This window comes from Colias eurytheme, chromosome 10, assembly GCF_061535395.1.
Source record: "Colias eurytheme isolate Ceu_HAF_F1 chromosome 10, ilColEury1 Martin Lab GWU primary, whole genome shotgun sequence".
Lineage (NCBI taxonomy): Eukaryota > Metazoa > Arthropoda > Insecta > Lepidoptera > Pieridae > Colias > Colias eurytheme.
Genome location: NC_142989.1, coordinates 10182729 through 10199921, shown reverse-complemented (window position 1 = coordinate 10199921; position 17193 = coordinate 10182729). Strand labels below are relative to the sequence as shown.

The 17193-nt window shown below is 33.6% G+C and overlaps 4 protein-coding genes across 4 annotated transcripts; 3 read left to right on the top strand and 1 right to left on the bottom strand.

Moving 5' to 3' along the window:
• Nucleotides 1-13: 13 nt before the first annotated feature.
• On the top strand, nt 14-1324 carry LOC149905424 (uncharacterized). Its single transcript, XM_090106243.1, has 2 exons — nt 14-125; nt 228-1324. The coding sequence occupies exons 1-2, from the start codon at nt 14-16 to the stop codon at nt 1322-1324; spliced, it is 1209 nt and encodes a 402-aa protein (XP_089962369.1).
• Nucleotides 1325-3301: 1977 nt separating this feature from the next.
• Rpe (ribulose-phosphate 3-epimerase) lies at nt 3302-5234 on the top strand. Its single transcript, XM_090106497.1, has 4 exons — nt 3302-3677; nt 4000-4107; nt 4285-4506; nt 5010-5234. Exons 1-4 carry the CDS (start codon nt 3441-3443, stop codon nt 5115-5117), a joined length of 675 nt encoding a protein of 224 aa, XP_089962623.1. The 5' UTR covers nt 3302-3440; the 3' UTR covers nt 5118-5234.
• On the bottom strand, nt 5210-6988 carry LOC149905422 (28S rRNA (uridine-N(3))-methyltransferase). Its single transcript, XM_090106496.1, has 3 exons — nt 6322-6988; nt 5953-6225; nt 5210-5643 (listed from the first exon to the last, which is right to left on the bottom strand). Exons 1-3 carry the CDS (start codon nt 6873-6875, stop codon nt 5253-5255), a joined length of 1218 nt encoding a protein of 405 aa, XP_089962622.1. The 5' UTR covers nt 6876-6988; the 3' UTR covers nt 5210-5252.
• A 318-nt stretch (nt 6989-7306) lies between these two features.
• LOC149905421 (bifunctional purine biosynthesis protein ATIC) lies at nt 7307-16084 on the top strand. The gene is made up of 11 exons (XM_090106174.1): nt 7307-7401; nt 8853-8955; nt 9716-9932; nt 10327-10602; nt 10942-11054; nt 11694-11917; nt 12198-12446; nt 12722-12943; nt 14069-14246; nt 14561-14724; nt 15561-16084. Exons 2-11 carry the CDS (start codon nt 8934-8936, stop codon nt 15678-15680), a joined length of 1785 nt encoding a protein of 594 aa, XP_089962300.1. The 5' UTR covers nt 7307-7401; nt 8853-8933; the 3' UTR covers nt 15681-16084.
• Nucleotides 16085-17193: the final 1109 nt, after the last annotated feature.

Genomic DNA, 17193 nt, shown 5'->3' with positions numbered 1-17193 from the left:
TGAGATTTTGGTTATGTTTATTGTATTTTTAATTATATTTCTAATGCAGTTTCAGTTATCTATCAATAGCTATACAATTCTTAAGGATGACAATACATCTGAGCGATCTTTGTTCATTTCAAATGGTATTTAAAATGAAACCTAATTGTTACTTACCTATCTACCTAATATAATTTCATCTATTAGATTTTTACGCATTGTAGATTTAATATTTATTAACATTTCAGTTTCAAATATATTCGGCAATACTAATACTGCTACTCCTCGGACATTATTTCATGTCTTAGTTAGTACTGAGACTGAAAAGCCAGATTTAAAAGCTAATATTTTCGACAAAATGTTATCTGATGAAATGTTATCTATAAAACAACAAATCTATGAGAAAGATACAACCTATCCACCAACAGTTTATATAAGGACAAGGGGTAGTATACCTACACCAACTCTAGAGCTAAAACAAATGTGGCCGATTGAAAAACTTGAATCGAATAATGAAAAGAAATATAATTTCGAACAACACATGAAAAACATTGATAATACGCAAATACAAAGTGAAGAAATTCAGGTATCACTTAAACCTAATAGCGAATCTAATAACAATAATTCTGATAAAGAAAAAGTACTTGAATTAAGGAGTCTCTCTGGAAAATTGCACAAGAAAATTAAAACGTCATCACTTTTACATCATTTTACGAAACAATGTACTTGTACCAATTTTAACTCGCAAACAACAAAAAGCCATCAACACGCCCATTTCCCTAAAAACCAAGAAGATAGTAAGCTGCATTTTACAGAGGCATTTCATGCTTCTGATCCCAATGCGCATTCGAAATGTTCTAGAACATATCCAGTAAGTTCAACGACGTCATATCCTTTTTATATTACTTACTCCCCGTATTTTGTTGGAACCGTGGCAGATTTGAGTAATATATATTACCATCCAGATGTTATAAGCGATTCAAAACGACCAAAGCATCATAAAAATAGGAAACATAAAAAGCCAACAACCGAGCAAGTTTACGAAGATGATAGTGAGGAGTCATTTGAAGAATATGATGAGAAAACAACAAGACGTAAAGATAAGTCAAGAAGTAATGACAAATTTATAATTGTGTACGAACCGACCGAGCCAGAATCGGATAGACAATTTGAAAATCACAATATACAGACTATTGATAAAGATAAATTTGTGGAGAATATTGTGGATGATTTGAAAGTTTATAACAATGAAGCTGTTATTAAAGACTGTTATTGCTCATCATGTTCCTTTAAGAAGGGACTCCAAATAATTTCTATTGTTTATTTATTACAATGGCTTGCATAAAATCTATAATTATCATTATTATAAATAATAGACTCTCTCGGTTTAATCGTTTTATTCTTGATCCTGCCATCCTGTTCCATACATAGTTAATACAGAAAATATTTTTTAAAGCACGACATAATTAATTCAATACAAAACGTTTTGAATTAACTAGGTATATTTAGTTTTATTATTATTATTTCGATTTTTCACTTAAACCGTGCAGTTAAACCCAGGTTACACTTTCCTGCCTACTCAGCCCTCAGGTTAAAGTTTGTCAGCTTTTTTATTAAACGTAAGTATTATAACAAGCAGTGAAGAAGCATGAGTGTTTAGGATTTCAATTTTAAATTTAAAAGTCTTAGGTTCGAGTTTCGACATCACGTCAGTGTGCAAGAAATAAATTGATTTTTCAATTATTAAACCGCATCTGTGAACCGCATCGTTTTTATCGCCGTCTGTCGTCACCACTGATTGGAAGTGGATTTGAACGAGAAAGGAAAACATTGTAACGAAATATTTAACGAAACCGTTATTTCCAAAATCAAAGTTCTTACGTATTTCATTTGCCATGGTACTGTGCCATGGTTATTGATCATGGCCATAGCCCTCATAGGAGGCCCGTTTGAATGGGCTTGTAGGAGCTTGTTATGTGCGGGTGTAATAAAAGATGGATAACTACGCAAAGGTTATATTTCGTTAACTACATATATGTATATATTCGTATGTAATTAATATTCGACCTAATGCGACCAACCCGCGTCCCGACAAGCCCGTAACTGTTCATGCATAGCGGCCATAGCGCACGAACTGTTTATATACGAGTTACCGTGTGAACCGATGGTGTGAACTTTAGTAGGTACTACACTTGAAATTCGGTAACTCGTAAATTGGCTTGTCGTCGCTACAGGCTCATAATGAATGAAAAGTTAATTTGTTGCAGTGGAATAATAAAAAGAAATCAGAAAATAAATTGTGAACATGGTAAATACATAGGGTGTCTTCCGTTATGCACTGCAACCACTGCACAGTGCTATCACTGTAGAAAAATTCGTTCCGTTATGGACTGCCAGTATACTGCCGCAGTACCCTAGGGAAATTTATGACGTCATTAATCGCCGCCATATTCTACTGTGAGCACTGGCGTTTTCGAGGTAAGGTACTCGCAAGGTACTCGCAGTACTTTGATCACGTGATCAGTCCACAGAGCAAGTAATATGATCAGTCAAAACCACTCGAGTGCCTAACGTCTTATAAACAAAGCTACAGTATAATCAGAAAATTTTAAAGTTCTGTAATTAGTTTGGATTAATAAATAAAACAATGGAAGAATTGCAAAAATTAACTTTATTAGACTGTGTTGAAAATGTTCAATACGAGCTGAAAGTTCTTTTTTATTTTTTTTTATGAAAAAGTACTTACTTTTATTATATTATAAATTCAATTTACAATTAATATTAATTAAAATATTTTTAATTGGACAGTACTCCAAAACAGTTTATTTTTATGTTCTAGAAAACTTTAATACACTCATTTGAATGCTGCGTCAAAAAATGCGGCTGACAGTATACTGGATTGCGTTCCGTTTTAAATCGTAACCAGTATAACTGGCTATAAAGGAACGGCTTCACAGTATACTGAATTGACGTCACACCTTACAGTGGTCGCAGTGCATAACGGAATACACCCATAATATTGTGATTAGACTGTTTAATAATAGTAATTAATGTAGAAAAAAGTAATTACAACAAATATATATACATAGTATACACGTTAAAATTTTAATAATAAAAAAATATTATTTCTTTTTTTCATGTATAATGAACATAAAAACTGTGTAAAAACCTGAAAATAGTGTGTAACGTCTGCGGTGTACCTATTCACGAGGGTTTTATTTTTTATGGCAATACATTCACGTCCTTCATTCGAACTTTTAGTGTCAAATTACAGGTCAAATTTGTTTTGAGTTTTGACTTTTCAGGTCAAATTTGTTTGAGTTTTGATATTTTGTGTTTCCACAACTAAAACTTTCAGCGAGTTCATTTATATTTTTTTTTATATACGTAACAATATAAATCTATAAATTTTACCCTGTGTTTCTTTAATTTTCCGATTATATTATAAACAAGACCCAAAAATGAGTAGACATTTAAAAGCATTAATTGGACCATCTATACTTAATTCGGATTTATCTAAACTTTATGAAGAATCGCAGAAATTGTTAGACAATGGAGCTGATTATTTACATTTAGATGTAATGGATGGACAATTTGTACCTAACCTTACTTTTGGCCATCCCGTTGTAAAATGCCTCCGAAGCAGAATCCAAGATGCATTTTTTGAAACTCATATGATGGTTGCTAACCCTGAACAGGTAAAAACAAAATTAAAAGTACCAATAAACGTTAAAATACTACAATAATTACTAAAGCAGTAAGCTTTTACACATATACTTAACATACCCTTTTTTTTTATAATTTGGTAACATAACCTAGAATTTAAGTATTTTGATAAAAATATTAAATTTCTATATTCAAAGAAATACATTACACCAAGATAAAACCATAAAGCAAGATAAAAACAAGAAAAAATATTATTAAATTGTCCCCAACAGAGCTGCGGCCATGTTTTTCAATTCAACAAACAGGCATCTATGCAATTTATGAAAAAAACATTGAATTTATTTAAACTTACAGTGGATATCACCAATGGCTGATGCTGGGGTAAATCAATATACATTCCATATAGAGCCGGTAGACAATGTGGAACAAATTTGCAGAAAAATCAAAGAAAATGGCATGAAGGTGAGATCATTCTATATTCATACTATATTTACTACTATTTTATGTGACTTGTTTGATTGTAGTTCAATAAGAACAGCATTATTGTAACAATAGAGAAGAGCTATTACTTTTACTGAATTAAAATACAATATATCAAAGAAAAATCAACTTAATTGACCTGCAACATATATTTTTCAGGTTGGCGTAGCTATTAAACCAGGAACCCCAGTCTCAGAGGTGGAGAAATATATATCCATAGCAGATATGGTGCTTATTATGACGGTAGAACCTGGTTTCGGAGGCCAGAAGTTCATGGAGGACCAGATGGAGAAAGTTCGATACTTGAGGGAACAATATCCTCTTTTGGATATAGAGGTGGATGGAGGGGTTGGTCCTGCTACTATAGGATGTTGTGCTAGTGTAAGTTTTTTGTTATAATTAAAAAAAAATAGCTTTGGAGTTTCATAGTAAGAAAATCTAAACTTTTTTCTTATAAAGTTAAACTAAAACTAAACATTTAAGTAACTAATAATGCAGTCAAATTAACTTGACGCATCTCTAGTATACGAGCGTCCCCATATTGATAATAAAGTAGGTTTGCAATGCATTGCAAGATTGGCTTATAAAATTCACTCCCAAAAATAAAATTAGCAGTTTAAATTATCGATTTCTTTTTGCAAATCATACCTGAGAGAATAAATACACAAACACCAAGCGTCAAATTAATGTGATCGCGATATACAATTGTTAAGCAAGTGCTTTCAGTTTTATTTATTTATTTCTATTCAGAATTATTTCTTTACTTTCTATGTATGTATACAAGCTTAGTTATATTTCATAGAAATACAATTACTTATGTAATATTTTCAATAATCAACTATAATGTTATGAGAATAAGTATTAAAATCCAATTTTATTTACAGGCTGGAGCAAATATGATTGTATCAGGGACTGCCGTCACTGGGTCAAAAGATCAAGCCGCAACTATCAAACTATTAAGAGATACAGTGCAGAAGGCCATTCTAAAATAGCTCATACCAAAGTTATAACAAATCGAATATTATTGTTAAGTACTTAAAGTACACATTCCTATAAGCATAGTCTTCCATTTTGATAGGTTATGGTTTAATAAAAATTTTATTTTTTCATTTTTGTTTTTTTTTTATTCAATCAAATTTACTTAAATCTATATTATTAGCTACTGAACTTGTATTGTCAACCTTTTGCACAGGATAAGTTGAACTGGTAGCAATTCCTGTATCTTTGAAGACCATAGGAGCGTTTTTAGGGTTTAATTTAGTTTGGAGGCTTGTGAGTGCAATTAATATTGCTTCTTCAGTACGGATTGTTCTGGAACCTTGATTTGGAAGAACGTTAACATAATGATTAAAGAGTAAACTGGCGTCATTGACTTGAAGCTGTTCATCACTTTCTAATGCTGCTTCTATTCCATGGAGACCTCCAAAGACTATTAAAGCATGGTTGTATCCCACCTGCTTTTCAGGCATTTCATCTATTGGTGTCCCTTTATCTGATGTACCAACAGTTAGGTCATATCTGGAAAAAAATTAGGACTTAAAATATACATGGTTGCAGAACTGATGGAAAATACCCATCACATTATTTATTAACAACCCACTTCAATATTAATGAAGATTACCATGCATCTATACATTTTTCCTAGCAGTAAACAGACATGGTCTTAACACAAAACCAGGGATTTGTCACTTTAATATTTTTCTATGTGAAATACAACAAAAGAAGATTAAAGAGAACCCGCGCATAAAGATAAACCCTGTCTAAAGTTTTTTGTGGTAAGACAGACAATATCTAATTACTATTAGAAAATAGAAAGGATTTACTTACCCATCTTTATACGGGCACTGTGTGAAAACTTGACTCAAACTGTTGGCTATCCTCACTGTATAGCCCCAATATACACCTGTCTCAGCTCTTGGTGTTGCCAGACTGACAATCTTCCCTTTTAATTTCTTACTACCTTCAGGTGTTGGCAACATTCGAACAGTAACCCTTATTCCTGGACTGAGTAACTTATCCGTTGATACATCTTTCAATAAACCAATGTTAACTTGTGATCCTTTACCTGGCTTTACTTTCTTGTTCATTGTTATTCCTTCTCTGGAAAAAAATATGTTTTAATAGGTATATAATTTATCTTTACATAAAATGTATGAGGTGGTATTGTTTTGAATTGTAGCAACAACAAATACTAACCTAAATTTAAAATCATTAGACATTCTCAAATGATGAGGTGCATCAAGAGGATTTAGAAGCCCAGCAAACTCCAAATCTTTATGAATAGGGAAAAAATGTTTTCGTAAATATTGTGGGCATTCTAAATATTGTAAAATCCTTGCAAGTTGTACACAACTTTTTCGAGCTACTATAACACCATCTCCATCATCTAGTTTGGATTTTTTCGTGTTCAATTGGTCCCCTATATCATCGAATACTATCACCTCGTCCACGCAAAACACACAAGCTGCCCGAGCTATTTGACCAGCTAAATATGTTCGTAATTCCGCAGATTGAGCATTTTCCAATATAGAACCCGGCACTGCTATACTAACAGTTGAAATCGCAGCATACTTTTTCTCTTTCTCTGTTTCTTCCTTAACTTTTTCTTCCAATTCTTTTTCTAATAACACTCTTTTTTCCCTCTTCACAATCTTCTCTTCATTCCGTTGACGCTTGAGAGCTTTTCTTTCTTGATTTATTTCGCGCCAACTTTTACCTGGTGGCTTTGTAGGCACTATAGATTCAGACATTATTGATAAAACTAGTTTATTTGTTAATTTTTAATTAATGTATCGATATAAAATAATAATATTTAAAATAAAAACGCATGGATATCAACAGAAATCAGCATGCAAGTTTGACTTTGACAATTGACATCCGACTGTCGACATGTGTTATGACATAAGAATTATGATTTGGGAATGTCATTAATTTTCAAGTGAATTTTGGTGTTTTATTAAATGATAAAATCTAATTGACGCAAATACCCATGTACAATTAATATGAACTATTAAGCCATTTTTAACTTCTAGTTTTTCTAATAGATAGCAAAGTTAGCTACCCTAGCAAAAAAAAAATACTAATGTCACGTCTGACGTCAATTAAATTGTCATATTTGTCAAATTTCCTCCATGTGGGATGTGTCAACTGTCAAATAAATGTATTTGTATTGTATTGCGATTTGCGTGTCTAAAATTAATTTATTTCGTGCATTCTGAATTTATTTACTGTTTGTATTCAATCGATAATCAATCGCCCTTTTACTTTGCATTTAAGGTAAGTGGCATAATTATTACTTATAATATCTGTATGCAGCCAGAAAGTTTATTAAATATTAGTTTAAATATGTATTAATATTTATTATTAGTGTTCGGGTTATAATAATTTAAGTATGTACTTATTTTGTTATTTGTTTGAATAAAACTGAAAAAGATAAGATAACTAGGTACGTAGGTAATTAATATCTGTCCTATAGTGTTCAAGTATTCTATAATTATTAGTTATCAGTGCTTTCTAACCTGTTTTTGCGTAGATTTTCTATGAGTTTCGCTTTTCCAATAAGATCGCAAACATCGCTGTCTAAAAGTTTTATTAATTTCACCAATGTTATTAAAACCATCTAAACAAAATATATATATGTACTAGTAATGAAAAGATTAATTTTTAAACTTTACCTTGCAATTAAGTAATTTTTTAATTTGAATTTGAATTTCCTAGATTCCATTAAGTCTAGATGGGTATATAACTTGACTATCATTAAAGACTATGTTAGTAATAGGTACTTACATACCTACTATTTCAAAAAACAATAAATATATTTTTCTATTTTAAAGCAGCAATTTTGTTATTATTTTAATTCAATGCAAATTAAACTGTAAGTAATTGAGATTTTAAGAATAGAAAACGTTTGATTGAGTTTTTCTATTCTTTAAAAAAATCTCATTTATAAAGCATTCAAATGCTATAAAACGTAAAAATATAATTTATTATTTAACCGTACTTGATAAGTAGTACTACAAAGGTCAAATCATATTGTTATTTTCTTCATCTTGTTGTTGTGTCAGTGACATTGCAGTAACAACAATTACGTCAGTATTTTCATCATTTAAAATATAGATAGGGCTGTCACTCAAGATGTTTTGAATAAAAATATCCAACAATCCCTATAAAATACTACTTAAATTCGAGGTATAGAGTGAATATTATAATCTGCCGAGCTGTTAATTTGCTAACTGATTTATATTAAAATGACCATATATATTAGGTATATAATCCATTCAAGTAAGAGCTTACTTTAAATTTATTGTCATCTTATCTTAATTATTACCTCATCATCATCATCATCATCAGCCCATGTACGTTCCCACTGCTGGGACACGGGCCTCCTATGAGGGTACAGGCCATACTCCACCACGCTGGCCAAGTGCGTGTTGGCGGATGACGCATGTCGTTGAACTTTTGATTCTTCAACATGTCGGTTTCCTCACGATGTTTTCCTTCACCGTTCGAGCAGTGGTGATGTTACAACATGCGCAGATAAATTGAAAATTCAATTTATTTCCTGCGCGCTCGCCTGGTCTCGAGCCCCGGACTTATCGATTCGAAGTCCGAGGTCTAACCACTGAGCCACCACTGCTCAATTACCTCGTCATAGTGACATTATTTTTTATCTTTAGTGGAAATTATTTTTTGACAACCCTAATTTTTATTTATTATTTTGTTATCAGAACCCCTGTAAAAGGTCAAGTGATATTGAACTTGCTGTTATATTTAGAGATCAGTTGAAATTTATCAATTGAACTATCAACATGGCTGCTAATGGAAAATTGGGTAAGCATACTTACATTTTTTAAATAATTTAAGTAATTTAAAATGACGGAATATAATTTTCATTGATAATTTGTTATTATTTAAAATAACATAACTTGTATAATATTATGATTTATGATAGCGTCAGATGTAACATAAATGCAGTAGAGTTGAACATATAAAAAATGGATCATTAATTATCAACCCTGATTCAACAAAAAATAATGCTCATATTATTAAAAAAAATTGTTCTCATTCTCTTCTGTATAAAGAATTATCAAAATTGATTGAGTATTGATTGAATATTTTACTCTATTTTTACAAAAAATGAATCCTCTTATTGTTTAGTCTAGTTGTATAAATTGTAAATAGCATATAATTATATGATAATGAACCAAGTTTTTATAAGACTTACATAGTGGCATGTAAAATAATGAGACCCAATAGCAACTTTCCAATGTTTAGTATTACAACAAATTTCATAACGAGTCAATGACCTAAATTAATTTAGTAATAATAGTTGTACAATGAGCAGTCACAAAAAACAGTAGTAGTTTTTATTGTTTGTATTACATGTGAAAAGAATTATGTATATTGTATACAATTGACTAGCTGTTGATTTACTGCATTTTTTTCCGTTCACATATAATCAAAAGTATTTGATTAATATGTAATATAAACTTTGAAATGAGATAAGAATAAAAAATAATAAAAAAATACCGAAAATAAAACGCATCTCGAAAAAAATATTACTATTTATCTTCCATTTCATTGTTCACAGCGCTTTTAAGCGTCTCGGACAAGACTGGTCTGTTGCCACTTGCAAAATACCTTTCCGAGATCGGTCTGAACCTCGTCGGTAGCGGAGGTACTGCAGCAGCTCTACGCAATGCTGGTCTGAAAGTGCTCGATGTGTCAGACATCACAGGGGCTCCGGAAATGCTTGGAGGACGAGTCAAGTCATTGCATCCAGCTGTGCACGCGGGGATCTTATCGAGGTTTGTTAAAGTTTGGGTATAGCTAAATACTGATCTCTTGGTAAAAAAAGACGGGTTGCACTCCGGGAGTGCCGGCAGAAGTGAAAACTTGATTATTAACGTTGAGCATATTTGATATTTTGGAATGGTATCCATCTTACGCTTTTCGATCAGGTCACGTGTGCTGACGCGAGTTTAAGATTTTATACCCATTACAGAAAAAGTGCTCAACGCCGCTAAAGAAGTTTTCACTTCAATAATTACTTTGTTAATTGATGAGTCAAAAGCGGTCCTAGAAGAATTTTATACAGAAAATGTTATACTTCTTATAGTTAAATAGTAAATACACATTAGGTGTGTTATTAATATAACAAAATTTTACACGAATGGATATCTTATAGATGTTATGTTCCAGGCTCACAGACTCCGACCAAGCCGACATGAAACGCCAGAACTACGACATGATAAGCGTCGTAGTTTGCAACCTATACCCATTTGTGGAGACAGTTTCCAAACCAAACGTCACAATTGCTGATGCGGTAGAGAATATCGATATTGGAGGAGTCACGCTATTAAGAGCTGCGGCTAAGAACCATGATAGAGTAACTGTTATATGCGATCCGGCGGATTATAATGTGGTTATCGAAGAATTAAAGAAGAATGCCGATCGGCAAACGTCTTTGGAGACTAGGTTTGTGTGAATTTGTATGTTTGTTGGTGTTAAGTAAATTGTCTATAGATTATGTGTTAAAATTGAATTATGTTTGTGTGAAGTAAATTTTGTCTGATTTAAATTGCCTATATATGTGAACGTATTTAATTATTAAATTAAATAATAAATACGTTAAATAAATAATTTATTATCCTGATGATGATAATAATTTTAGGTTAAGAACATCAAGTTTCATCAATTCCTGTTCAATATAGGGACTTGAAATATCAGTAGCAAACAAAAATTATAATCATTTTACAAATTTTCATATTACTTATATTTTAAAAAATATTGATTGAATTTTTCCTTTTTGTTTAGGCAAAGACTAGCTCTAAAGGCGTTCACACACACGTCGCAATACGACACAGCGATTTCGGATTACTTCCGTAAACAGTATTCCGCTGGACAGTCACAGTTAACACTCAGATATGGTAAGATTATGTTCTTTTCAATCAACTGCTTAGTGCTTGTTTACTGAATCTATATATATTAAACTCAAAGGTGACTGATATAGTGATCTATCAACGCACAGCCCAAACCACTGGACGTATCGGGCTGAAATTTGGCATGCAGGTAGATATCATAACGTAGGCGTCCCCTAAGATAGGATTTTAGAAAATTCATCCCCTAAAGGGGCAAAATAGGGGATGAAAAAGTATACCATGAAAATTTATCTTTTCCACGCAAGTGAAGCTGCGGGCAACAGCTAGTTATACAATAAATTTATTAAAAAAAAAATAAGAAAATAATAGTTCTGCTCTATTACCTGTATCTGATAGACATAGATGGCATACAAACTTTATCTTTTTGGGCACATTTCATAATATTACTTTGTTGTTTAATAGCTCTCTGATGGTTAAAATGGTAAGAGTCCCATCTAAAATGTAAATAAAATTTAAATGTGGCTTATCTTTTTGAACAAAGCTTATGAATTTATGATAATGTTTTATCAATGATAAGCAACTTTTATTGGTGTATTGTGTTTGAAATGATGTTGTAAATCTGTTCTGGTGCTATTAATAAATCCTTTGATATTTAGACAACTTACAAATACATTATCTATTTTATAGGTATGAATCCCCACCAAAAGCCCGCTCAAGTGTTCACCACACAGGACAAACTTCCATTAACAACCCTGAACGGTTCACCCGGCTTCATTAACCTGTGCGATGCGTTGAACGCATGGCAACTCGTGTATGAACTCAGTGCAGCTCTGGGGTTGCCAGCTGCGACGAGCTTCAAACACGTGTCGCCAGCTGGAGCGGCTGTAGGGTTGCCATTGTCACAGGAGGAGGTGAGATAAATAACTATTTTTATTAAATAAGTAAAATCATTTACAAGTGGCAATTTTTTTGCCAAATAAATGATTAAACTTTGAATAAATCAGTTCAACAGTGTTGATTCAATCATATTTTTAATACCGTAGTATTAGAAATATTAAAAACATGAGACGAAAAAAAATGGTACATATTTATTTCTTTTTTTGAGTCATTAACCATTTAAATTATTAATAGGTAGATTGTAGACTTAATCTACCTTTTAATAATATTGTATAATTTTTTTTTAAATTACAGGCGTCCGTATGTATGGTCAGCGATTTATTGCCAAAATTGACTCCTCTAGCGTGCGCGTACGCACGAGCACGTGGTGCGGATAGAATGAGTTCGTTCGGAGATTTTATTGCGATATCCCATACTTGTGATGAAGTTACAGCCAAGATTATTAGCAGGGAGGTCTCTGATGGTATTATAGCCCCGGGGTATAGTCAGGAAGCCTTGGATATACTGAAGAAAAAGAAGGGCGGCAATTATTGTGTTTTGCAGGTGGGTGTTGTGTAATTTATGTGAATTTATTGTAACTGTAACTCATTTTTTAATTATTGTAATAGTTAAATGTATTTTTTGAACATTACATTAATAATGCTAAAAATATTTTTTTGTTGTCATATTTAACTTAAGGTTTCTGTTATTATTCTTTTAACGACTAAAAATCTAAAAAACAGGTTCTCTGTGTATCTATGTGCATCCATATAGGTTACAATTAGCTAAAAACATGAAAAATATTGAACTTCAAATGCATTCCATCACAATTTTTTCAGATGGACCCAAGTTATACTCCAGAATTGATGGAACAGAAAACTATTTTCGGTCTCACACTAGAACAGCGCAGAAACGACGCTAAAATAACAGCGGAATTATTCAAGAACATTGTGACAAATAATAAGAATCTTCCGGAGAACGCTGTCAGGGACTTGATAGTGGCAACTATCGCTTTGAAGTACACGCAGAGTAATTCCGTTTGTTTCGCTAAGGATGGCCAGGTATGTAATAAAATATAACCTTTTTTACTTATTTTTTGTATCCTGTGTAGATTTTAATGTGTGATGAATTTATTGTTTTGAATTTAATTTTTTATAATCTAACAAAGATAAGTTTGGTAACTCTTATCCATTCCATATTAATATTATTTTTTTTTTGCTTTGTGAATATTCTAAGAATAGATCAATGTAGTCCTGACCCAATATGAATTTTTACTCTTATATTTTGTTTAAAGTCATAAACCTAGGTTATATGAATTTTCTATTACAAACCGTATTAGCGATCCAAATTTGTATAATGTGGGTGGTAGATGAATAGGTTCCACACCATATATTTTTCGTAGCGTCTATTCCGAGTGTCAATTGCCGAATTATTGACCATCCCATTTTGAGCTCTGTGCCCGTACCCTTACGACACAATATGCAATACACGCGGCTGGCGGCAGCCAGGCGGCACTACGGTGGCTGTGTCCGATCTCATGTGCATTCTGAGCTCTGTGTATATACACTTACGGCACAATGTGCGTTGTCGCGGCAGGTGGTAGGCATCGGCGCGGGCCAGCAGTCGCGCATCCACTGCACGCGGCTGGCGGGCGGCAAGGCATTCTGAGCTCTGTGTATATACACTTACGGCACAATGTGCGTTGTCGCGGCAGGTGGTAGGCATCGGCGCGGGCCAGCAGTCGCGCATCCACTGCACGCGGCTGGCGGGCGGCAAGGCATTCTGAGCTCTGTGTATATACACTTACGGCACAATGTGCGTTGTCGCGGCAGGTGGTAGGCATCGGCGCGGGCCAGCAGTCGCGCATCCACTGCACGCGGCTGGCGGGCGGCAAGGCATTCTGAGCTCTGTGTATATACACTTACGGCACAATGTGCGTTGTCGCGGCAGGTGGTAGGCATCGGCGCGGGCCAGCAGTCGCGCATCCACTGCACGCGGCTGGCGGGCGGCAAGGCATTCTGAGCTCTGTGTATATACACTTACGGCACAATGTGCGTTGTCGCGGCAGGTGGTAGGCATCGGCGCGGGCCAGCAGTCGCGCATCCACTGCACGCGGCTGGCGGGCGGCAAGGCATTCTGAGCTCTGTGTATATACACTTACGGCACAATGTGCGTTGTCGCGGCAGGTGGTAGGCATCGGCGCGGGCCAGCAGTCGCGCATCCACTGCACGCGGCTGGCGGGCGGCAAGGCGGCGCTGTGGTGGCTAAGGCATCACCCACGTGTGCTGGCTATGCGCTTCAAGGCGGGCATCAGTCGGGCTATACAAGCCAACGCGATCGATAACTACGTGAGCGGCACTATTGGTAAGTTTTTTGAAGTTCTTTTTTCAAAATATTATGTGTGATGGAAAATTTAGAGGATTTTATAGGAGTGAATGGAAAATAATTGATGTGTGACGCGTTTTTTTTAATGTATCAAAAATAATGTGTAAATTGAAATGTATTGTAATTAAAAAATTCCACGTTCAACTTTATAAAAAAAACTAAATTAAAAATAAAAAAAACTGGCCTAATATGTGTTGAGTCATTTGTGTATGTAGTAATTAATAATAAAATGTAATATTAATAATAATTATAAAATAACTTTTAATTATATTAGTACAAATTCTTTAAAACAGGTTCAGACCTACCGCTCGACCAATGGAACGGTTTGTTCGAGGGAGCTGCTCCGGCTCTTTTCACAGAAGCAGAGAAAAACGAATGGATCACCAAATTGGATAAAGTGGCGCTGGCTTCGGACGCTTTCTTCCCGTTCAGAGACAATATTGATAGAGCTGCGCAGGTTTGTGAATGGATTTTTTATTTTTTTTTATATTGTTTGTTATCTATATAATATATAAAACTCAAAGGTGACTGATATAGTGATCTATCAACGCACAACCCAAACCACTGGACGTATCGGGCTGAAATTTGGCATGCAGGTAGATGTTAGGACGTAGGCATCCGCTAAGAAAGGATTTCCCGAAATTCTTGCGGGAACGGGGAAAAACGGGGATGCACGTACAAAGTCGTGGGCGGAAGCTAGTTTTGTATATATGTATTTAAAAATTATATATGTATGTTTATCAGCTATTTGGTCTCCATAACACAAGTGAAAAGCTTGTGCAAGGATCAGATCGTGCCGTGTGTGAAAAATGTCCTGAAATATTTATTTATTACTAGCGGTCGGCCCCGGCTTCGCCCGTGGTACATAATATTTACGTTTTCTCTACATAAGAACCATCCTCGTACTTCAAGGAATATAATATAAAAAGAATTATCGAAATCGGTTCAGCCGTTCTCGAGTTATGCGCTTACCAACACATTTTGCGATTCATTTTTATATATAAGAAGATGTATTGTAGCATATTTATTACTAACGATATTGCGATTTATTGTTATATCCTTATGATCACAACAATTTTCCCAATAATACTACGTCCTTGCGAACTACCGTTATTTCTCAACTACATAATATTATGTCCTAGTAAAATATTTATGTTTATATATCTTTAAAAACTACATAGATAAACATACATCTCAAGATAAAATTTAGCAGTCTTACCAAGCCAGTTTAGCATTCAAATGCTTGTGAATAAATCTATAGTAGATACAATTATATTATTGGTATGTATACAGGTTGGTGTGGAATACATCGGCAGTCCAGCTGGCTCAAACAACGATCAAGAAGTTATTGAAGCCTGCAACGAACACAAAATCACACTGGCACACACAAACCTAAGATTGTTCCATCATTGATATGAATACATTATAAAATAAAAATTTATGTAAATTTTGGTTATGTCAAGATATTATATAGATGTTAATGTAATAATAAGAATTATTAAATGAAATTGAGATCTTCTTGATTGCAATTTTTTTCCCGAAATGAAAATGCATTTGCATTATGAAACAAGAAACTATTTTTTAGAAATTTATAACAACTATATAATTTTTATGAGTCTCTTATATTCTCGAATAATCATGTTATATAGAATGTTAAGTTGTTCTTTATTGTTCTTTAGCCTGTATTATTAATCGTGTTAAGGTATTTTGTTTGTATGAAATGTCTTCCAAGTAAATAATGAATTGTCTTTTGAAGACTTCGACATTCCGTTCATGTTCTATAGAAGTTATAAGTGGAATAAATGTTTATTAAAATATTGTTTTTTTTCTTACCTTAATTGAAATTTGAATGTGAAATAACTGGGTAAAAGTATTTTGTGTACAATCCTTTAATACCTATTTATACCTGGCAACCCAATAGTTGTGACTGGAAAAAAATAGGCAACCTAAAGTTTGCTTTCTATGGGCTTCATACTTTCGATTGGTATAGAAATTGTTTAATAATGAAACCGGTGAAATGTTTAAAAATATTTCTTTTTTTTTTTCAATAATTAAGTAATTAATCTTATTCTGGACTGAAATTTGTTCGGCAATCCATTTGCAATATTTATTGAGATATATTCTCGGTGAAGGTCGTTTTATATCGGGATCCTATACCTACTATTTATATTTATAACAGCGGGTGAAGCCGCGGGTGGAAAGCTAGTAGGTAATCTATACTAATATTATAAAGCTGAAGAGTTTGTTTGAACGCGCTCATCTCAGGAACTATAACTGGTCCGATTTGGAAAATTTTTTCGGTGTTAGAGAGCCCATTTATCGAGGAAGGCTATATTATATAACGTTAAGACCAACAGGAGCGGAGCCACGCGGGTGAAACCGCGAAGTACAGCTAGTAATTAATATAATCCCAATCAAGCCATCCTCTCTGATAAAATAAGCTAAGAAATAGAATTCTCTCCCTACTACATTTTTTCTGGTAAAAACATCATCGACTTCATCAACACTACGATTACATCGTTATACGATTGTGATCGAATTTGCCTATCGATAAACTATCACGCATAAAACGGTGAGTCGGGTAATTACCTGTAAAACATCTCAACCACAACGTCAACATGGATATAGTAGGTACCAGCTACAAGATTATAATTTATATTATAGAAGCTTTTATAGTCTATAACAGTATATTTAAACCTTATCTATAACTTATATAAGTGCTGCAACCTTTAACTTATTATACATACTTATTACCACAGCTTAATACCTACTTATAACTAAAATTATGTTCATTTAAATCTAAGTTTTAAACTAATTAATAATATGACCACAACCCGCAGTACGTCTGTACGTGAGAGCGACTCGCGCTTAGCTAATTAAATTTTATATAAAGATTACACGTATGCGAACGAGCCACAGGGGATTT